Source organism: Saimiri boliviensis, chromosome 1, assembly GCF_048565385.1.
Source record: "Saimiri boliviensis isolate mSaiBol1 chromosome 1, mSaiBol1.pri, whole genome shotgun sequence".
Taxonomy (NCBI): Eukaryota; Metazoa; Chordata; class Mammalia; order Primates; family Cebidae; genus Saimiri; species Saimiri boliviensis.
In genome coordinates, this window is record NC_133449.1 from 68,627,124 (window position 1) to 68,651,167 (window position 24,044).

At 41.3% G+C, this 24,044-nt stretch overlaps 1 protein-coding gene across 6 annotated transcripts in view; it reads left to right on the top strand.

Annotated features, from left to right (window-relative positions):
- Nucleotides 1-21,375, top strand: part of NFU1 (NFU1 iron-sulfur cluster scaffold) — a 47,229-nt gene extending 25,854 nt beyond the window's left edge. For all 6 annotated transcript variants that reach the window (XM_074398758.1, XM_010333508.3, XM_003922661.4 and 3 more), the window contains 3 exons: nt 8,683-8,743; nt 15,947-16,121; nt 21,209-21,375. In XM_074398758.1, coding sequence (XP_074254859.1) covers nt 8,683-8,743; nt 15,947-16,121; nt 21,209-21,253 — 281 coding nt within the window. In that variant the 3' untranslated portion in view covers nt 21,254-21,375. The remainder of the gene's footprint in view (nt 1-8,682; nt 8,744-15,946; nt 16,122-21,208) is intronic.
- Nucleotides 21,376-24,044: the final 2,669 nt, after the last annotated feature.

Sequence of the window (24,044 nt, forward strand, 5' to 3'; positions counted from 1 at the left end):
AGGCTGGAGTGCAGGGCACCATCTCAGCTCACTGGAACCTCTGTCTCCCAGGTTCAAGATTCTCCCTCATCCTCCTGAGTTGCTGGGATTACAGGTGTGCACCACCACGCCCAGCTAACTTTTGTATTTTTAGTAGAGACAGGGTTTTGCCATGTTGGCCAGGCTGGTCTCAAACTCCTGACCTCAAGTGATTTACTCCCCTTGGCCTTCCAAAGTTTTGGGATTACAGGCGTGAGTCATTGTGCCTGGCCAAGAGCTTCTTTAGATGATGTTCCTAGATGTGGAATTGCTGTATCATAAGTTGGTCTAATTAAATGCATATTAGCAGTATATTGAAGAATTTCAACTTTTTTATATCTTTGTCATCATTTAATGTCTCTTATTTTTTTAACCCAGTATGTTGGGTATAAAATAGTATCTTGTTTTTTTTTTTTTTTTTTTCTTGTTTTTTTTTTGAGATGGAGTTTTGTACTTGTTGCCCAGGAGTGCAGTGGTGCAATTAGCAGTATATTTTAAGAATTTCAACTTTCTTACATGTTTGTCATCATTTAGTGTCTCTTATTATTACTATTATTACTTTTTACCTGTATGTTGGGTATAAAATGGTCCTTTTTTTTTTTTTTTTTTTGAGTTGGAGTTTTGCTCTTGTCCCAGGCTGGAGTGTAATAGTGAGATCTCGGCTCACCGCAACCTCTGTCTCCCGGGTTCAAGCCATTCTCCTGCCTCAGCCTCTCAAGTAGCTGGGATTACAGGTGCCCGCCAATACACCCAGCTAAGTTTGTATTTTCAGTAGAGGTGGGGTTTCACTGTCTTGACCAGGCTGGTCTCAAACTCCTGACCGCATGATCCACCTGCCTCGGCCTCTCAAAGTGTTGGGATTATAAGTGTGAGCCACCATGCCTGGCTGGTATCTTGTTTTAATTGCATTTTCTTGATTAATACTGAGTGTGAAGAGTTTCATATGTTTATTGGCCATTTACTTTTCTTGTCAGTAAATTTTCTATTTATATCTTTTCCACTTAAAAAAAAAATTTAGTCATGTGTCTTTTTTTTTTTTTTGAGACAGTGACCTGCTCTGTCACCCAAGCTGGAGTGCAGTGGCATGATCATTGTTCACTACAGCCTCAGCTTCCCAGGCTAAAGCCATCTTCTTGCTTCCATCTTCCAAGTAGCTGGGACTGTAGGCACCTGCCACCATGACTGGCTAATGTCTTTATTTTTAAAATTTTTTCATAGAAGCCAGGCATGATGGCTCACGCCTGTAATCCCAGCACTTTGGGAAGTCAAGATGGGGTGGGGGGGTCACGAGGTCAAGAGATTGAGACCATCCTGGCCAACATGATAAAACCCCGTCTCTACTAAAAATACAAAAATTAGTTGGGCATGGTGGTACATGCCTGTAGTCCCAGCAGCTTGGGAGGCTGAGGCAGGAGAATCGCTTGAACCCAGGAGGCGGAGGTTGCAGTGAGCCCAGACCAGATTGCGCCACTGCACTCCAGCCTGGTAACAGAGTGAGAGGCTGTCTCAAAAAAAAAAAAATTTTTTTTTTTTTGTAGAGATGAGATCTTGTTATGTTGCCCAGGCTGGTCTCAAATTCCTGGCCTCAAGTGATCCTCCTGCCTCAGCCTCTCAAAGTATTGAGATTATAAGCATGAACCACCACCTGGCCCATATACTTATTTAAGCTTTTTTTTTTTTTTTTTTTTTTTTTTTTTTGAGATGGAGTTTCGCTCTTGTTACCCAGGCTGGAGTGCAATGCCGCGATCTCGGCTCACTGCAACCTCCGCCTCCTGGGTTCAGGCAGTTCTCCTGCCTCAGCCTCCTGAGTAGCTGGGATTACAGGCACACGCCACCATGCCCAGCTAATTTTTTGTATTTTTAGTAGAGACAGGGTTTCACCATGTTGACCAGGATGGTCTCGATCTCTTGACCTCATGATCCACCCGCCTCGACCTCCCAAAGTGCTGGGATTACAGGCGTGAGCCACCGCGCCCGGCCTTAAGCATGTTTTTAAACAATATTCTGGGCTGGACACCATGCCCCACACCTGTGATCCCAGCGCTTAGGAAGGTCAAGGCGGCAGATTGCATGAGCTCAGAAATTTGAGACTAGCCTGGGCAATATGGCAAAACCCTGTCTCTACAAACAAATACAAAAATTAGCTGGGCATGGTGATGTGTGCCTGTAGTCCCACCTACTTGACAATTTTAGGTGGGAGGATTGCTTGAGCCCACGAGGTTGAGGCTGCAGTGAGCCACACGCTACTACACTCCATCTCGGGTGATAGAACTAGACCACGACTCTTAAAAAAAATCTCATTCTCTCTGTATACATATAAATATTTTGAATATTAATTCTTCCTTAGGTATATTCTTAGCAAATGATAGCTCCCTAACTATGACTTAACTTTTCACTTTGTTTATGATGTCTTTTGTCATACAGAAGATTTCCATTTTAATGTAGTCACTTTTGTTCATCTTTTTTCCTTTGTGGCTTGTGCCTTTTGTACCTTGTTTTGGTAAGTTATTTAGTGTAAAGCCCTTGGAAAAGTAACTATACATGAAGTTCAATAAGTATTTGCTGATACTGTTATATTAGTTGTTGATGAAGTTTTTCCTTTCTTTAGTATCACAAAGATATTGTCATATGTGTATATGTATTTTTTTAAGTTTTATTTTTTAAACTTACATATTTAATCACTGTGGGATTTGTTTTTCTATATAAAGTATAACAATTTTATCTTTGTCTATGGTAATCAATTATCCCACTCTGTTCTTTCCTCATGAATTTATAATGTTATACGTGGGTCTTTTTCTAAGATGTTTTTCATTCGTGTGGTCTTTTTGCTCCCCTTCCTATTTCAATAACATATATGATTTTAATTATAGTAGCTCTGTAACAATTAGTATATTATATGATAATATCTGAAAGAAACAGTTCCTCAAAAAACCTTTATGGTGGTCTGATTTCTTTATTCTTCTTTGTAAATTTAATGATCATCTTGTAAAGTCTCTGAAAAACCCTTTCAAGAGTTTAGTTGAAATTGCATTAAATTTATAGATTAAATTTGGGAGAATTAACATTTCTTCAACATTGATATTTTTTCATCCCCAAATTTTCCCATTTACTTGAGACTTCTCTTATTTTATTTTCTTGATATGAGCTCATGTTAGTTCTAGGTACCATATAGGTCTTGTCATAAATGGTTCTTATTTTGTTAGTAAGCACTTATTACTGTATTTCAAGCACAATTCTAAGCACTTTACAAGTATAAACTCACTTAATTCTTAAAATAACCTTATAAGATAGGAACTGTTACCACATTTCATACAGGAGAAAGCTCAGGCACTGAAAGGTTGAGTAATTTGTTGAAGGTCACACAGGTAGTAAGTGGCAGAGATAGCTACGAACTTTGGGCAGTCTGGCTCCAGCGTTCATGCTCTTAACCACTACACCCTCTGCTTGTATCTGTTTTTTGTTTTTTTTTGTTCTTTTTGATAAAGTCTTGTTTTGCCGTCCAGGCTAGAGTGTGATGGTGCAGTCTCGGCTCACTGCAACCTCTGCCTTCCGGGTTCAAGCAATGCTCCTGCCTCAACCTCTTAAGCAGCTGACTTTTGTATTTTTAGTAGAGATGTGGTTTTTGTCATGTTGGCCAGGCTGCTCTCGAACTTCTGACCTCAGGTGATCTGCCCGCCTTGGCCTGCCAAAGTGCTGGGATTACAGACGTGAGCCACCTCACTTGGCCCTATATCTGTTTTAAAATAATGTTTTCTAATTTGGGACGTTGGGTATAGGAATACTGTTGATTTTTGTATATTGATTTTATAACTGTCAGGGTTAATGCTCATTAGTTCTAATAGTTGATCAATGTTAATAAGCATTGACCACAAAAACTGAATGTTTATATGTGTATACATATGCATATATACTGCTGTAGTTTGGATGTTTGTCCTCTCCAAATCTCATGTTGAAATTTGATCCCAGTGTTAGAGGTGGAGCCTCATGGAAGGTGAGTGGGTCATGAATGCCCTCTGGAAGAGCTGGGAGTGTGAGGGGATGTGAGTAAGTTCTTACTCTGTTAGTTCTCTTAAGAGCTGAGTGCTAAGAAGAGCCCCAGTAACCCATCTCCTTCCTTTCTCACCATGTGATCTCTGCATGGGCCAGCTTCCCTTCTCCTTCTTCCATGAGGTGAAGCAGCTTGAGGACCTCACCAGATGCCAAGTCAACTTTTCTAGAATCAACCAAATTTTTTTTCTTTATAAATTACCCAGACTCAGTCATTCCTTTGTAGCAACACTAAATAGACTATGACATACAGAAACGTTTGTATAAACGTCTTTAGATGATACAGGTATACTTTTAGATATAGAGTAAGGGTCTTAGACATGTGCACAAGGCAACAGGTATAAACATGTTCACTGAAAAAAATTTTTTTTTTAAGATGGAGTCTTACTCCCATTGTACAGGCTGGAATGCAGTGGCACGATCTCGGCTCACTGCAACCTCTACCTCCCAGGTTCAAGAGATTCTCCTTCCTCAGCCTCTTGAGTAGATAGGATTACAGGCGTGTGCCACCACACCTGGCTAAATTTTGTATTTTTAGTAGAGACGGGGTTTTGCCATGTTGGCCAGGCTGTTCTCGAACTCCTGACCTCAGGTAATCCACCCACCTCAGCCTCCCAAAATGAACTAGATTGGGCGATACCAACATGGAAACATAAAAAAGAAAATATTAAGTGAAAAAGGAAAATTCAAATGTGTGTACATTTATAAATGTATCATATATGAAAATTTTTAGTACTACGTGCTTGATTGATCTATATGTAAACCTTATGACTTTCTTAGAGTAATTTGACTATATCTACTAACATTAAAAATGCACAAGCTGGGCCGGGCGTGGTGGCTCAAGCCTGTAATCCCAGCACTTTGGGAGGCCGAGGCGGGTGGATCACGAGGTCAAGAGATCGAGACCATCCTGGTCAACATGGTGAAACCCCGTCTCTACTAAAAATACAAAAAAAATAGCTGTGCATGGTGGCGTGTGCCTGTAATCCCAGCTACTCAGGAGGCTGAGGCAGGAGAATTGCCTGAACCCAGGAAGTAGAAGTTGCGGTGAGCCGAGATCGCGCCATTGCACTCCAGCCTGAGTAACAAGAGCGAAACTCCGTCTCAAAAAAAAAAAATGCACAAGCTGACCAGGCATAGTGGCTTACACCTGTAATCCCAGTAATTTGGGAGGCTGAGGCTGGTGGATCACCTGAGGTCAGGAGTTCGAGACCAGGCTGACCAACATGGCAAAACTAAATCTCTACTAAAACTACAAAAACTTAGCCATGTGTGATGGCAGATGCCTATAATCCTAACTACTTAGGAGGCTGAGGTAGGAGAATTGCTTGAATTCAAGAGGTAGAGGTTGTAGTGAGACAAGGTTACGCCATTGCAATCCAGCCTGGGCAAAAAGAGCAAACCTCTGTCTCAAGGAAAAAAAAAAAAAAAAAAAGCACAAGCCTGTTTACTCAGATATCCCACCAGTAGGAATTTACCTCATAATTGCGAAAGTACATTGATGTGTGTGTGTGTGTGTGTATAAATAATTTTTTTTTTGAGACTGCGTTTCACTCTGTCACCCAGGCTGGAGTGCAGTAGTGCGATTTCAGCTCACTGCAACCTCCACCTCCCAGGTTCAGTGATTCTTCTGCCTCAGCCTCCTGAGTAGCTGGGATTATAGGCACCTGCCACCATACCCAGCTAATTTTTGTATTTTTAGTAGAGATGGGGTTTCACCAACTGGCCAGCCTGGTCTCAAACTCCTGATCTCAAGTGATCCGCCTACCTCAGCCTCCTAAAGTGCTGAGATTACAGGTGTGAGCCACCAAGCCCAGCCTTTTGATGTATATTTATATAAGCAAGTATGTTGCAGGATTGTTAGAAATAGCAGCAAACTGTGTAAACAACTGAAATCATGAAGAAACTGGCCAAAGACAAATCTATATGAAAGTTACTGTGCACCTATTTTAAATATTGTGGCATATTTGTATATGCCAATGGGGAATGACCTTCAAGATATATTACATAGAAAAGAGCAAGATATAGAATAGTGTGTATAGTATAATCTCATTTGTGTTAATTTATACATGTCAATGTAAACATGCTGGGAAGATATAAACTAAACTCATGACAGTGATTGTCTATGGAAGGGAAGTAGAATTTAGGTTTACTGAATTTTAGCTTTTGAGCTTTTTTCCCCCAACAAATTTATTTTTATTTGTTTTGTTTTATTTTATTTTTTGAGGTGGAGTCTTACTCTTTTGCCCAGGCTGGAGTGCAGTGGTGCCATCTCAGCTCACTGCAGCCTCTGTCTCCTGGGTTCAAGCAATTCTCCTGCCACAGCCTCCCAAGTAGCTGAGATTACAGGCATGTGCCACCATGTCCAGCCAATTTTTATGTTTTTAGTAGAGACAGGGTTTCCCTACTAAAAATATAAAAATACAGGTTTAGTAGAGACCATGTTGGCTAGACTGGTCTCAAACTCTTGACCTCAGGTAAGCCACCTGCCTTGGCCTCCCAAAGTGCTGGGATTATAGGCGTGAGCCATCGTGCCCTGCCCTTATTTAATTTGTCTTTTCTTTCTTTCTTTCTTTTTTTTTTTTTTTTTTTTTGAGACAGAGTCTTGCTCTGTCACCCAGGCTAGAGTACAGTGGCATGATCTTGGCTTACTGCAACCTCTGCAACTGGTTTCAAGTGATTCTCACGTCTCAGCCTCCTGAGTAGCTGGGATTACAGGCACCCACCACCATACCTGGCTAATTTTTGTATTTTTAGTAAAGACAGGGTTTCAGCATATTGGCCAGGCTGGTCTGGAACTCCTGACCTCAAGTGATGTGCCCACCTCAGCCTCCCAAAGTACTGGCATTACAGGCATGAGCCATGTTTTATTTCTTTTCTTAAAAAACTCAAAGTTCAAATGCCCATCGATGATATACTGGACAAGGAAAATGTGGCACATACACACCATGGAATATTACGCAGCCATAAAAAACGATGAGTTCGTGTCCTTTGTAGGGACATGGATGAACCTGGAAACCATCATTCTCAGCAAACTGACACAAGAACAGAAATCAAACACCGCATGTTCTCACTCATAGGCGGGTGTTGAACAATGAGAACACATGGACACAGGGAGGGGAGCACCACACGCTGGAGTCTGTTGGGGAGAAATAGGGGAGGGACAGTGGGTGGTGGGGAGTTGGGGAGAGATAGCATGGGGAGAAATGCCAGATATAGGTGAAGGGGAGGAAGGCAACAAATCACACTGTTACGTGTGTACCTATGCAACAATCTTGCATGTTCTTCACATGTACCCCCAAACTGAAAATGCAATTAAACCCCTCAAAGTTAATGTAATTTAATTTTAATAGTCATTATTTGTGGGGTTGCCAGAATCTAGTGTATGTTATAATGTAGTATGAAATCTCTACATTTGTGGTTTTCTCAAAGGCTACCTTTTTGCTCAGAAGATTTTTAGAACATTTCAGAGCCCAGTCATGGCTCATGCTTGTAATCTCAGCACTTTGGGAGGCGAAGGCAGGAGGATCACTTGAGCCTAGGAGTTGAAGATCATCTTGGGCAACTGTATTAGTCCTGTCTCATGCTGCTAATAAAGACATACCCAAGACTGGGTAATTTATAAAGGAAAGAGGTTTAATTGACTCACAGTTCAGCATAGCTGGGGAGGCCTTAAGAAAGTTACGATCATGGCGGAAGGGGAAACATGTCCATATTCACATGGCGGCAGCAAAGAGAACTGTCAAGCGATAGGGAGAAAAGTCCCTTATAAAACCATCCGATCTTGTGAGGACTCACTATCATGAGAACAGCATGAGGGTAACCACCCCCATGATTCAATCACCTCCCACCAGCTCCCTCCCACAACACGCAGGGATTATGGGAACTATAGTTTGAGACGAGATTTGACTGGGGACATAGCCAAACCATATCAGCAACATAACAAGACCCCCATCTCTACAAAAAATAAAAAAAATTGCCTGGGTGTGGTGTCTCACACCTGTGTTCCCAAACTACTTGGGAGGCTGAGGCAGGAGGACTGCTTGAGCCCAGGAGGTTGAGGCTGCAGTGAGCTGTGATCATGCCAGTGTACTCCAGACTGGGCAACAGAGTGAAACTCTGTCTCAAAAAGGAAAAAAAAGAACATTTCAGAAATTTCCAGAAGTCTTACATCTATATTTAGTATGGTTATCATTTTGAAAACCAGTCAATTAAGAAACTGAAGATGTAACTTACAAAGTAGTTGTGGCTTTTTGTCTCAAAGTTTCCATCAAAATTCAGTCTCTTTTCTCTAATACTTTCAATCCTTGAGAACAGAGAAAGTCTGCAAATTTACTGGCTTAAAATTTCAAACCCTAATATCATTAGTATATCAAGATGTTTTAGTGTATTCGTCTTTATCATCAAATGTTGAGTTGATTGGTATTCTTTAATTTTTCCAGAGAATCAAATGAATAATTGTCTCTTCAGTTTCCCAAAATATATCTCCATACCAGGTTACATGTTCTATAGTTTTATTTAATGAATCATATAATTAAAATCATTCTGTTTTAATACTTGTATTTGCATGGCTATAAAATTTCTACTCTTGATGTTTTTACATGTAATTATTTCTAGGATCTGAAGAAGATGATGAAGTCGTGGCAATGATTAAGGAATTGTTAGATACTAGAATACGGTACGTGCTCCTCTCTCTACCTGAAATCAAGTGCTTTGGAGGCATTTTTCATTATAGCAATATAGTTTTAGTTGGCCATGAGATTAGAGTAGATTTTTAAAATAAGTTCAAGTTAATATAAACCACAACAGGTAACCATGACAATTGAATTTAAAGCCTGTATCTTCTCTACATTTACTCAAAAATTTAAACCATCCAATGTATTTAAACATATTCAATGAAGAAATGTATTCTTCACAGTCTCATTTTAGGTTTGATATTGTTATACCAAATTTCTTAAAAAGAAAAAAAAAAAGACAATGTTTGGGAAGGTTGTAAAGAGAGAATGGGTACTTATTTTCAGGATGTTGCCCATAAAGAATAAATTTAAATGAGTGGAGAACAGCAGGCTTCTACTTTTGCTTGTAGCAGAACAACAGTCACGCTGAGAACTCCCAGAAAAGCTGGATAGAATACAATAAAAAGAATTTGTTTGACGGCATTAAATAGCTGCCAGAGCAACTAAGATTTGAGATGCCAAGATCCTGGAGAGAAGGGAAGCTCTCTGAGTTTTCCCTTCAGGCATATGCTGTTCCTTTCTATATAGCTAGGGTAGGAGAAACTGGGCAGAGGGCAGCTGCCAAGAATCAGAGAAACCATTGGGCCTTTAGAAAATTTGTTTAGATGGGAAGACAAAAATTAAAATTCTGGGTTACTAGTGAAATCTTGATTTTAAGGACCAAGATCCTAGAGAGCAGGAAAGTTAAGAAAAGTAAGCCTATAGTTTTGTTTTGTTTTTTTTTGAGATGGAGTCTCGCTCTGTCGCCAAGGCTGGAGTGCAATGGCACAATCTTGGCTCACTGTAACCTCGCCTCATGTGTTCAAGCGATTCTCCTGCCTCAGTCCCCTGAGTAGCTGGGATTACAGGTGTGTGCCATCACACCCAGCTAATTTTTGTATTTTTAGTAGAGACAGGGTTTCACCAGGTTGGCCGGGCTGGTTTCTAACTCCTGACCTCGTGATCTGCCCATCCCAGCCTCCTAAAGTGTTAGGATTACAGGCGTGAGCCACTGTGCCCAGCCAAGTAAACCTATAGTTAATAACAACATATTGTATTCTTGAAAATTACAGCTGGGCATGGTGGCTTATGCCTGTAATCCCAGCAATTTGGGAGGCTGAGGATGGTGGATCACCTAAGGTCAGGAGTTCAAGACCAGCCTGCCCAACATGGTGAAACCCCATCTCTACCAAAAATACAAAAATTAGCCAGGCATCATGACGGGCACCTATAATCCCAGCTACTTGGGAGACAAGGCAGGAGAATCACTTGAACACAGGCACAGCTGCCGAGATCGCGCTGTTGCACTCCAGCCTGGGTCACAGCAAAACTCCTTCTCAAAAAAAAAAAAAAAAAAAATTGCTAAGATGGTAGCTACTAAGTGTTCTTGACACAAAAAATAAGTATGTGAGGTAATGTATATGTTAATTAGCTTGATGTAGCCATTCCACAGTGTATGCATATTTTAAAACATCATGTTGTACATGTAAATATAATTGGCCAGGTGGCGTGATTCACACCTATAATCCCAGCACTCTGGGAGGCCACCAAGGTAAGTGGATCACTTGGAGTCAGGAGTTCAAAACCAGCCTGGCCAATATGGCAAAACTGTGTCTCTACTAAAAATACAAAAATTAGCCAGGTGTACCGAGTACCAGCTGGGCCAGAGAGACCCCCACTCAGGTGGCGCTGAAGGAAATGAGAGGCAGACACCTAGATAGAACAGCAAAGTGGGTCTGTGGGTGGGAGCAGGCAGCAGCCTTCCAAACTGAGAACCTCAGGGGCTGACAGCATTCCAGGCTGAAGGCCTCCAGCAGATTCTGATCCACCTATTTATTCTCTCTGGACAGGTGATTATTATTAACAGACAGGTGTTTTGTATTTTCTCATAACTCAAAGACATACCAAGTAGGCAGCTGTTGCCCGCTTACCACTGATTACAGACAAACTAAAAGCTATTCTGCATGAGGGAGCCCTGGGGGCAGAGTCGGATATCTCAAAGAGTTGTTACAAGGTTGTATGATATTTATACATTGTCCTTCCACTTTGAAATGCCCCAAGTGGTTTTCCACTTGGAGTAGGGGGCAGCCAGGTTTTCCTTGCCATTGTTCTTCCCAGCAAACAATATATTCTATCATACACTCAGCATTCATCAGTGTTCATAAACTTAATATTTCTCAACACAGGTGTGGTGGCACACCCCTATAATCTCAGCTACTTGGGAGACAGAGGCATGAGAATCACTTGAACCCGGGAGGTGGAGGTTGCAGTGAGCCAAGATTGTGTCAGTGCACTCTAGAGTGAGACTCTGTCTCAAAAGAAGAAAAAAAAATAGTAATAATTAATTTAAAAATAAAGAAAAATAAGCCTAACACTCCCGATTTTCTCCCATAAGGCACTTACTTATTTGTAGCTATGTAAAAAAGTCTAAGAAGTTTAAAAAAAGTACTTGGAAGACAGAGCAGACTTTTGGCAGTTTTATGGTGCTGGGGTGGGGGACAAAAATTAGAGTTTAGGCTCTGTCAAGGAGGTTGGGTATTAAGAAACATCCAAGCCTGGCTGCGCTCAGTGGCTCATGCCTGTAGTATGAGCATTTTGGGAGGTCAAAGTGGATAGATCACATTAAAGTCAGGAGTTTGAGACCAGCCTGGCCAACATGGTGAAACTCCGTCTCTATGACAAATCCCAGCTACTCTGGTGGCTGAGGCAGGAGAATTGCTTGATCCAGAAGCAGAGGCAGAGGTTGCAGTGAGCCAAGGTCACACCATTGAATTCCAGCCTGGGCAACAGAGAGCAAGTGTCTTCCCAAAAAATCCAAGCTCTTGGTTAGGCTCTCCAGAGAACTGTACTCTTAAAATGAAGACACATCAGAGGTAGACTAAACTTTCAAGACTGTAGGCCAGTATTAAGTCAGTTTAATTTCGAAGTAGATAAGCTGTTGCCAGAACGTAGGATGAATCCTTTTTTTTTTTTTTTTTTTTTTTGAGACAGAGTCTTGCTTTGTTGCCAGATGCCAGGATGGAGTGCAGTGGCACTATCTTGGCTCACTGCAACCTCTGCCTCCCTGGTTCAAGCAATTCTCCTGCCGCAGCCTCCCGAGTAGCTGGGACTGCAGGTACATGCCACCATGCCCAGCTGATTTTTGTATTTTTTTTAGTAGAGACAGGGTTTCACCATGTTGGCCAGGATGGTCTCGATCTCTTGACCTCGTGATCTGCCAACCTCAGCCTCCCAAAGTGCTGGGATTACAGGTGTGAGCCACTGCGTCCGGCCTTTTTTTAAAATTGGAGACAGGTTCTCGCTTTGCTGCCCAGGCTGAAGTGCAGTGCCACGCTCATGGCTTATTGCATCCTCAGCTTCCCAGAGGTAAGTGATCCTCCCACCTTGGCCATCTGAGTAGCTGGAACTACAGGTGTGTGCCACCACGCCTAGCTAATTTTTGTATTTTTTGTAGAGATGGGTTTTCTTCATGTTCCCCAGGATTGTCTCAAACTCCTGTGCTCAGGTGATCCACCTGCCTCAGCCTCCCAAAGTGCTGGGATTATAGTGTTCATAATTCAGTCAGATATTGCTAGGCGTATCTAGAAACTAAACCAAGATAAAATAAAACAGATTTATAGGAAACCTAGATATTGGATATTTTAAACACATGGTGTTTAAAAAACTGTGATTAAAAAAAAATAGCAAGGTGAAGAATTTCATCAGAGAACTGGAATCTGTAAAAAAAGAATTAGTAACTCTGGAACTAAAATGATAATAACTGCACTTATTAGGTTAGGCTAACATTAGATTGGACATAGTCGAAGAGAAGATTAGCATACTGGAATTTAGGTCAGTAGAAAATACTCAGCTTGAAGCACAGGGAGATAATAGACGATATAGGAAAGAAGCATGAGAGGGTGGACATGGTGCTTACACCTGTAATCTAGCATTTTGGGAGGCTGAGGCAAGAGGATTGCTTGAGCCCAGAAGTTAGAGACCACCCTGGCAACATAGTGAGATCCTGTCTCTACAAAAATTAACAAATTAGGTGGGTGTGGTGGTGTGCACCTGTAGCCTTAGCTGCTGATGAGGCAGAAAGATTGCTTGAACCTGGGAGATTGAGGCTGCAGTGAGCTGTGATCACACCATTGTACCCTGGTCTAGGTGATAGAGCAAGACCCTGTCTTACCAAAATTTTTTTAAAAAGTTTCAAGCCTATGGAGGGGAGGAATAGAATAAAAGGTACTTCATCAATCCAAAACAGTACAAAATAGGAAACAGTAAATGATAATATAAACCCAAAATTATTGGTGTTTAAATGACAGTATTTTGATGAACAAAAATAAGATTGTCAAACTGAATGTGAAAAAACAAAACTAACTATATACTGCTTAGAAGAGATATTGGGGCCAAGTATGCAACTATATACTACTTAGAAGAGATACAGGGGCCAAGAGATATATGTAATCCTAATATTTTGGGAGGCTGAGGGGCAGATTGCTTGAGCCCAGGAGTTTGAGACCAGCCTAGGCAACATAGTGAGATGCCATCTCTACAACAAAAGAAAGAGAGAGAGAAAGAAAGACAGACAGGGAAGGAAGGGAGGGAGGGAAAGAGAAAAGAAAAGGAAAGACAAGAAAAGAAATAGAATATTTGTATGACTTTTGGGTAGGCAAATTTTTTTTTCAATGGACCTAAGAAATCAGGTAGAAATCAAGGAAAATACATATAAATTGGGCTACAGTAAAATTGTGACTCTCTCTTTATCAGAAGATGCCATTGGCTGGGGACAGTGGCTTATGTGTGTAATTCCATCCACTTAGGAGGCTGAGGTGTAGGGGAGACTCTCTTGAGCCTAGGAGTTTTAGGTAGCAGTGAGCTGTGATCATGCCACTGTACCTCCAGCCTATGTGACAAAGCGAGACTGTTAAAAAAAGCCATTTACAGTGAAAAGGCAAAGCACAGATTAGAAGATATTTATGCATTTATATGACAGAATATATGAATAACTTGTACAAATTGGTAAGAAAAAGACAATCAGAGACTGGAGCAGATAATTCACAAAAGATAATCAAATAGCAGCTGGGTGAGGTGGCTTGCACCGTAATCACAGCACTTTGGGAGGTTGAGGTGGGTGGATCACCTGAAGTCAGTAGTTCGAGATCAGCCTGGCCAACCGGGTGAAACTCTGTCTCTACTAAAAATACAAAAAAATTAGCCAGGCATATGGGCGCATGCCTATAATCCCAGCTATCCAGGAGGCTGAGGCAGGAGAATCACCTGAACCCAGGATGTGGAGGTTGCAGTGAGCTGAGATCGTGCCACTACATTCCAACCTGGACAAGAGTGAGACTCTTTCTCAAAAAAAAAAAAACGACAAGTAGCCACTAAACTTTAAAAAGTGCTTAACCTTATTAGTTATTATTAACAATCAAACCACAATTAAATATTAGTACAAATCCACTAAGAAAGTTAAAACTATTAAGACTGACAATACCAATTGTTGGTGAGGATGTGGAGCAACAGAAACTCTTATATACTGCTGGTGGGAATGTAAGTTTATGTAACTGGAAAACTATATGGCAGTATTTATTAGATCTCAACATATTCATACTCTTCAGCAATTTCACTTTCAGGTATATTTCCCATAGTAATATATATGCATAACGAAAAACATTTCTAAGAATCTTTATCGCTGCACTGTTTGTAAAAGCCAAAACCTAGTATTAACCTAAATGTCCATCAATAGTAGAATGGATAAATAAATTCTGGTATATTTACTTAATGGAATACTATGCAGCAATGTGAGTAAATGACCTAGTACTATATTCAGCAACATAGATGAATCTCACAAAGAGCACAATAAGCCAGATACAAAAGAGTTATTCTATGTTATTTATAAATATAATTCATATTTGTAAATTATATAGTTTAGGCAGAACTAATCAGTGGTGATACGAATTAGGATAATGGCTGTGTTTTGTTTATGGGGAGTGATTGGAAGGAAGCCCAAAGGGGACTTTTGGAGTCTTGGTGTTGTTTCTTGGTTTGGGTGGTTTTAAATGTGTGTTCACTTTGTGAAAATGTAGTGAACTGTACATATATGATTTTAAGCATTTTTCTTTATTAATGTTATATTTCAATGAAAAATTACCTGAAAATGAAGCCAGCATGTGACAGTCTCCCTCTTCCTTCACTCAAAAGAAGTGACTGAATATATTTTAGGTAATCACAATTATTAGGAAATTTGAAATCTTAAATGCTTTAAAATGTCATAGTTTTTATTTAATTAATTAATTAACTAATTAATTTGTAGAGATAGGTTTTCATCATGTTGGCCGGGATGGTCTCAATCTCTTGACCTTGTGATCCTCCCACTTCGGCCTCCCAAAGTGTTGGGATTACAGGTGTGAGCCACCGCGCCCAGCCCATAGTTTTTATTTAAAAAAATTTTTTTTAGAGACAGGGTCTCTCTGTGTCACCCAGGCTGGACTGCAGTGGCATGATAATAGCTCACTGAGCTTCCAACTCCTGGGCTTAAGCAATCCTCCTACCTTGACCTCCCAAATTGCTGGGATTACAGGTGTGAGCCACCATTCCCAGCCTTGAAAAGATTATTGGTAAACAAGATCAAATGTGGTAAGTGGAGTAAATATTTGTATGAATGAATTTTGGTATTTTTTCTGAGAGTGGAAAAAAAGTTAAAATTATAAATAAAACTTAGCCACAGTTATTATTCTCTGTTTTAAAAGTAGCTCTAACTTTGTGAATTTTACCATTATAACATGTAAGCTCTGCCGGGCGCGGTGGCTCAAGCCTGTAATCCCAGCACTTTGGGAGGCCGAGGCGGGTGGATCACGAGGTCGAGAGATCGAGACCATCCTGGTCAACATGGTGAAACCCCGTCTCTACTAAAAATACAAAAAATTAGCTGGGCATGGTGGCACGTGCCTGTAATCCCAGCTACTCAGGAGGCTGAGGCAGGAGAATTGCCTGAACCCAGGAGGCGGAGGTTGCGGTGAGCCGAGATCGCGCCATTGCACTCCAGCCTGGGTAACAAGAGCGAAACTCCATCTCAAAAAAAAAAAAAAAAAAAAAACATGTAAGCTCTGAGCTGTATTAAATTTTTTCAATGATAACTTGTATTTTAAAGAATAAGTAATAAATATTCTTTGACCTCACAGGCCAACTGTGCAGGAAGATGGAGGAGATGTAATCTACAAAGGCTTTGAAGATGGCATCGTACAGCTGAAACTCCAGGGTTCTTGTACCAGCTGCCCTAGTTCAATCATTACTCTGAAAAATGGAATTCAGAACATGCTGCAGTTTTATATTCCAGAGGTAGAAGGCGTAGAACAGGTATGCCAATATTATATGACAGTGTAGATTTTTTTTTTCTTTGTAGATATATAGGCTGGAAATAGATGTTAAGGCAAATATTTGAAAAGAAGTTAATGACCTAGCTTTTTCTTCAAAAGATAGATTTTTGTGTTGCAATTTTTTTTTGTTTGTTTTTTTGAGATAGAGTCTCACTCTGTTGCCCAAGCTGGAGTGCAGTGGCAGGATCTCAGTTCACTGCAACCTCTGCCTCCCAGGTTCAAGCGATTCTCCTGCCTCAGCCTCCTGAGTAGCTGGGACTACAAGTGTGCGCCACCACACCCAGCTAATTTTTTGTATTTTTGGTAAAGACAGGGTTTCACCGTGTTAGCCAGGATGGTCTCGATTTCTGGACCTCGTGATCTGCCCACCTCAGCCTCCCAAAGTGCTGGGTACAGGTGCAAGCCACCTTGCCTGGCTCATTGTCTTGCAATTTTCATCAGACTTGAAGTCTCTTATTATAGAAGTAACTTTAGTGTTATGAATACCTACTATGTGCCAGGCATTTTTACTAATATTACCTCATTTCATCTTCTAATAAACACAGTCCATTAAGTCATTCCCATTTGCACACAATACAACAGAGACTTAGAGGGCATATTGCTGCTCTGATTGCACAAAAATTATGAAAAAGGTTAAAACGTAATGCAATGTTTTATAAATGAGATTTAGAAATCTTTAGTGAAGAACTCTATTAAATCATATTTATTCACTTTGTTGTTGTTGTTGTTGTTGTTGGTAGTGACATGGGTCTTGCTATGTTGCCCAAGCCGGTCTTGAATTCCAGGCCTCAAGTGATTCTCCCAAAATGCTGGGATTAAGGATTAACACAACTGGCTTAATCTATGTATTATTTTTTTTTTTTGAGACTGAGTTTCACTCTTGTTACCCAGGCTGGAGTGCAATGGCGTGATCTCGGCTCACCGCAACCTCCGCCTCCTGGGTTCAGGCAATTTTCCTGCCTCAGCCTCCTGAGTAGCTGGGATTACAGGCACGTGCCACCATGCCCAGCTAATTTTTTGTATTTTTAGTAGAGACGGGGTTTCACCATGTTGACCAGGGTGGTCTCGATCTCTTGACCTCGTGATCCACCCGCCTCGGCCTCCCAAAGTGCTGGGATTACAGGCTTGAGCCACCGAGCCCGGCGATCTATGTATTCTTAAACATGCAAGCAAGAAGCCCATTAAGAGATCATAGTTTATGGCCGGGCGCGGTGGCTCAAGCTTGTAATCCCAGCACTTTGGGAGGCCGAGGCGGGTGGATCACGAGGTCGAGAGATCAAGACCATCCTGGTCAACATGGTGAAACCCTGTCTCTACTAAAAATACAAAAAATTAGCTGGGCATGGTGGCACGTGCCTGTAATCCTAGCTACTCAGGAGGCTAAGGCAGGTGAATTGCCTGAACCCAGGAGGCGGAGGTTGCGGTGAGCCGAGATCGCGCCATTGCACTCCAGCCTGGGTAACAAGAGCGAAACTCCGTCTCAAAAAAAAAAAAAAAAAAGAAATCATAGTTTAGGCCGGGCGCGGTGGCTCAAGCCTGTAATCCCAGCACTTTGGGAGGCTGAGGTGGGTGGATCACGAGGTCAAGAGATCGAGACCATCCTGGTCAACATGGTGAAACCCCGTCTCTACTAAAGATACAAAAAATTAGCTGGGCATGGTGGCGCGTGCCTGTAATCCCAGCTACTCGGGAGACTGAGGCAGAGAATTGCTTGAACCCAGGAGGCGGAGGTTGCGGTGAGCCGAGATCGTGCCATTGCACTCCAGCCTGGGTAACAAGAGCGAAACTCCGTCTCAAAAAAAAAAAAAAGAAATCATAGTTTGTCCCTATACTGAGTAGAATTCTAGAGCTTTATGTATAGCACAATATCATTTTTTTCTTGCCAACATACCTAAGGAATATAACATAGCACCTTGTCATCAGTGATAGACTCTCACTGCAGTGATTCTCAACCAGAAGTCATAGCTTTATGGAGAGAGATTATCAAGGAGGGACCAAGGGATGTGTGGAAATTAGAAATTTTCAACCCAGAGAACCTCAGATAATTCCTTTTTTTTTTTTTTTTTAAGACAGAGTCAGCCGGGCGCGGTGGCTCAAGCCTGTAATCCCAGCACTTTGGGAGGCCAAGGCGGGTGGATCACAAGGTCAAGAGATCGAGACCAACCTGGTCAACATGGTGAAACCCCGTCTCTACTAAAAATACAAAAAATTAGCTGGGCATGGTGGCGCGTGCCTGTAATCCCAGCTACTCAGGAGGCTGAGGCAGGATAATTGCCTGAACCCAGGAGGCGGAGGTTGCGGTGAGCCGAGATCGCGCCATTGCACTCCAGCCTGGGTAACAAGAGCGAAACTCCGTCTCAAAAAAAAAAAAAAAAAAAAAAAAAAAAAGACAGAGTCTTGCTCTGTTGCCCAGGCTGGAATGCAGTGATTTGATCTCCACTCACTGCAACCTCTGCCTCCCGGTTTCAAGCAATTCCCATGCCTCAGCCTCCTGAGTAGGTGGAATTACAGGCATGTACCACCATTTTTTGTATTTTGTATTTTAGTAGAGATTGGGTTTCACTATGTTGCCCAGGCTGGTCTCGAACTCCTGAGCTCAGGCAATTTGCCCACCTCGGCCTCCCAGAGTGCTGGGATTACAGGCATGAGCCACCTCAGGTAATTCTGTGCCCTAGCTCCATTGGGAATCACTCATCCTTGGGTAGTATTAAAATTCATTGGTTTCACAGTGAGCAGGTCTATACAAACCTATCCCCAAAGTTTGAGGTTGCTGAGAGGCTGAAGAAAGAGGCTGACGAATCCAGTTGGTCAGAAAGAAACATTTAATATGGACTGAGGAACAGAAGCCATTTCTCTGGTGGTTGCAAGATGATGGAGCCCCACATTGTTACCCCATAGACTCCAGGGCTTATATACCATGACGAATGGGTATACATGTTTCAGAAGATATGTGTAGGACAATTAAAGTCAACCCCTCTGGAAAAGGCAAGAATGCTTATTTCCCTAATAGCATAAGCAAATTATAGGCTAAGTATGTGTTTAGGATAACAACAAGGTTGTTTTAACCTAAAGGCAGGATTAAGTAGAAGTCTTAGAGGCAATCCTAGAACTGAGGTTAGTCAACATGGCAGATTAGCATTTAAGATGGAGTTGCCTTGGCCTCCACACCATTGTTTTTGTCCAGTACATGCTGTCTTCTCTTTGAAGTCTTTATCAGTCTCCTACTTGGAATTAAGTTCTTCTTTGACAGGTCCAAAGCTTTCTGTTTTGGCTTCATGTTTATGCAACTTTCTGTATCTGTTTTAGCTTTATGTTATGTGGAAGCTCCCTAAGAGACTTGAAATCATATCCAAGTCTTTGTATTCCCCTGCAACAACTAGCCCTGTGCCTTACAAATGTCCTATACATGCTTTATTATTCCAAATTAAGGAACAATTCTGCCTAAAATATGAGTTGGTTGGGACAAAATTTTTTGGATTGGGTATTAATATTTTGGAAATAAATACCAATTTTTTTTTTTTTTTTGAGACGGAGTTTCGCTCTTGTTACCCAGGCTGAAGTGCAGTGGCGTGATCTCAGCTCACCGCAACCTCTGCCTCCTGGGTTCAAGCAATTCTCCTGCCTCAGCCTTCTGAGTAGCTGGGACTACAGGCGTGTGCCACTATGCCCAGCTAATTTTTTATTTTTAGTAGAGACGGGGTTTCACCATGTTGACCAGGATGGTCTCGATCTCTTGACCTCGTGATCCACCCACCTCGGCCTCCCAAAGTGCTGGGAATACAGGCGTGAGCCACCGCGCCCGGCCCATAAATACCAATTTTTACTCAACTGAAAAGATATCCTGTGAAAGATTTCTTTTTCTATTGATTGTCTCAGATCAGAGCCAGAATCTCTCTCTCTCTGTATACATATTTTTTGAGACGTAGTTTCACTCTTGTTGCCTAGGCTGGAGTGCAATGGCGTGATCTCGGCTCACTGCAGCCTCTACCTCCCAGGTTCAAATGATTCTCCTGCCTCAGCCTCCCGAGTAACTGGGATAACAGGTGTGCACTACCACGCCCAGCTAATTTTTGTATTTTTAGTAGAGATGTGGGAATTTCACCATGTTGACCAGGCTGCTCTCAAACTCCTGACTTGAGGTGATCCACCCACCTCGGCCACCCAAAGTCCTGGGATTACAGGTGTGAGTCACCACGCCCAGCCTAGATTGTTTCTTTCTTTCTTTTTTTTTTCTTAAAAAACTCTTATTTTTGTTCCATTATCATTTATATGCCTTTTAAAAATTCATTAGTTGACACTTTGGTGGATTGACTGAGGAACATTTTTATTCATTTTTCCAGGATGGGGTGATGAATTGGCCTTCAGATTATAAACTTGAATTGGCATCTAATTGTAGTAGGTGTGGTGAGGAGAAAAAACATTCTTAGGTTTGTGTAATTTTTTCCTTCCCAACAGAGTTAGTCTGTTATCTTAGTAATACATTAACTCATGGAAAGATAATAGCTGTGGTAACATTTTTCTGAGGTTTAAAATGATCTTTTATCTGAATAAAACCAAAATAATTAGTTCCTAATATGGGTTTTTTGTTTTGTTTTGTTTTTTGTTTTTTTACTTTCTTTGGGGATTCATTTTAACAAAAATAAATATTTTTATAATAACAGTTTGGTATAGCTTCATAGAATATATTTAAGTAAATAAGATGGTTTTGAAAAAAAAAAAAAAAAGACAAAAAGTCAATTACATTAGTCTTATGGCTAGAGAATACCAGTTAATTATTTATAGTCATTTCTACCCAGCTGAGACTCTGCTATGGGTAACCTCTTAGAGACAAGGAGAAGTGATCAGTGCTTTAATTAATTTCCAAATATTTAATTTGCTTTTATGTTTTTATGATACCAGGTTATAATTCAAACCTTATTCTTTGGGACTGTTGATAGATTTATTCTTACTGGCTTGCCATGCATTGTTATAGAGTGTATCAGGTAAAGAGGTAATATAAAAATCAGGAAAATAGCAAAATCTAATCATTTTCTTAATTCTTAAATTGTCTTTGTTTTTTGGTTTTAGGTTATGGATGATGAATCAGATGAAAAAGAAGTAAACTCACCTTAAAATAATCTGGATTTTCTTTGGGCACAACAGTCAGACTTATTGATAATATATACAAGTTTTTATTATTAATAGGCAGAGAAACTTAAAGATTAATAAAATATCTTCAGAGAATGATATATAAATATTGCGTGTTTGCTTTACCTCAGATGAGTTATTTATAACCTCTTGAATCATCTTCTGTACACGTGGATTTTATCCAAGGATATTTTTATTTTTGTTCCTCATTTCCCATGGCTCCTTCTTTGCATATGTGTGAAGGAGGTTAAAATACATTTCTCCTCATCTAATTTATTTACTTTTTTTACACAGGAAGAAACAGAATGCTATTAAAAAATTATAAAATGACTTTTTGTGAAATATCTAAAACTATTTTTACTGAAGTTTTGTTGTTTTGTTGTTGTTGTTTGAGACAGTCTTGTTCTGTCGCCAGGCGCCAGGCTAGAATACAGTGGCATGATCTCCGCTCATTGCAGCCTTCACCTCCCTGGTTCAAGCAATACTCCTGCCTCAGCCTCCTGAGTAGCTGGGACTACAGGCGCGCACCACCACGCCCAGCTAATTTTTGTATTTTAGTAGAGAGGGGGTTTCACTGTGTTGGCTAGGATGGTCTTGATATCTTTTTTTTTTTTTTTTTTTGAGACGGAGATTCGCTCTTGTTACCCAGGCTGGAGTGCAATGGCGCGATCTCGGCTCACCGCAACCTCTGCCTCCTGGGCTGAGGCAATTCTCCTGCCTCAGTCGCCTGAGTAGCTGGGATTACAGGCACACGCCACCATACCCAGCTAAGTTTTTATATTTTTAGTAGAGACGGGGTTTCACCATGTTGACCAGGATGGTCTCGATCTCTCGACCTCGTGATCCACCCGCCTCGGTCTCCCAAAGTGCTGGGATTACAGGCTTGAGCCAGGTCTTGATATCTTGACCTCGTGATCCGCTGGCCTTGGCCTCCCAAAGTGCTGGGATTACAGGCGTGAGCCACCGCGCCCAGCCTTTTACTGAAGTTTTTAGCTTAAGAAACAGCTAAGCAATTCTGTTTTAAAAATCGTAGCCTCCAATTAAGTAGCACAGAACTTCTTAAGACCAAAAAAAAAAAAAAAAAAAAAAAGGCCTGGCGCAGTGGCTTATGCCTGTAATCCCAGCACTTTAGTAGGTAGGCAAGGCTGGTGGATCAGGAGGTCAGGAGTTTGAGACCAGCCTGACCAACATGGAGAAACCACATCTCTACTAAAAATACAAAAATTAGCTGGATGTGGTGGCGCACGTCTGTATTCCCAGCTACTCAGGGAATTCAGCTCTCAGGCTGAAGCAGGAGAATCGCTTGAACCCAGGAGGTGGAGGTGGCAGTGGCAAGCCAAGATTAAGCCACTGCACTCCAGCCCAGGTGACAGCAAGACTCCACCTCAAAAAAAAAAAAAAAGTGAAAAACTCAAAAACTAATTCCAGAATCTGGACACAGTTTCTATTGGTTAAGATGGAGAGGGCTGAATTAGAAAAACTGCCTCAGTATGCCCAGCCTTTACCTTATAAATCAGAATTGTTAAAGACAAGGTAAGAAGCTGCTTTGGTCCTTCCGCTGGCTTCTGACTCAGAGATCCATAATCTGTACCATGCCAGAAATGTGCACCGTTGTCTTTCTACCATAGGGGTACTGCTTTTTCAGGTACCCAAAAGAGTGATTTAGCCTTCCCTCTCACTTTTCTATAGTAATTCAGAGACTGCAGTTAACAAAATACTGGGAAAGGAAAGATGGGAAAATAATAGTGACACATTGTATGTCTGGAATTCTAGTCCCCCAAATTAAGGAGATTAAGATACTGATGGAAACAGGAAGAACTCTAGCATTTGTGAGTGCTGGGAATTGAAGTTTTTACTTTTGTCCTTTGGTTCACTGAACCAGATAGTAGGGTTGGAGAATTCATTCCTTGAGATACCATGTGTGAATTTAGACACTGGGAATTGCTCTATAAGCAAGGCAACTTAACCCGACCTTTAGTTGAAGCTACAGGAAATTAACATTGTGGATAAGTTGCAAGTAATGACAGATCTTGGATGTGGCCATGAAATAAGTGGCTGAATCGGGTGGAGGATTAGATTATTAGAAGAGAGGAAATTGACCAGGCACAATGGCTCATGCCTGTAATCCCAGCACTTTGGGAGGCTGAGGCAGGCAGATCACTTCATGTAAGGAGTTCAAGACCAGCCTGGCCAACAGTGAAACCCCATCTCTACTAAAAACATAAAAATTAGCCAGATGAGGTGGCATGTGCCTGTAATCCCAGCTACTCAGGAGGCTAAGCCACAAAAATCCTTTGAACCTGGGAGGCGGAGCTTACAGTGAGCTGCGATGGTGCCACTACACTCCAGCCTGGGTGACAGAATGAGACTCAAAAAAAAAAGTAAAAGAAAAAAGGAAATAATTGAGAGGCCAAAGTGTTGGAAAGATTTTCCATAAAAGGGAACAGCCATGAAGAATAAGGAGGAAAGGTGTGGGAAGAATATTCTAGGCGTAAAGAGCAGCATAATCAGAATTATAAGTGTGAAATGTATTTGGGAAGCTCAAGAAGCTAAGTATGGCTTGAGTATAAAGTGGAAATGATGCACAAGTAGGCAGTGGTAGTATAGAGTGCCACAGAAACTCTTGGTTGCCTGCCCAACATATACCCTCACTTCTTGTTAAGGAAGGCCCTCTCAGTAGGTCTCACCTCAGTCCCAGGGGATAAGTTAGGACTAGTTTAAACTGGTCACTTTAACTCCATTTTCTTTTCCAGTCATTAGTCTGTGGGTAGCCATA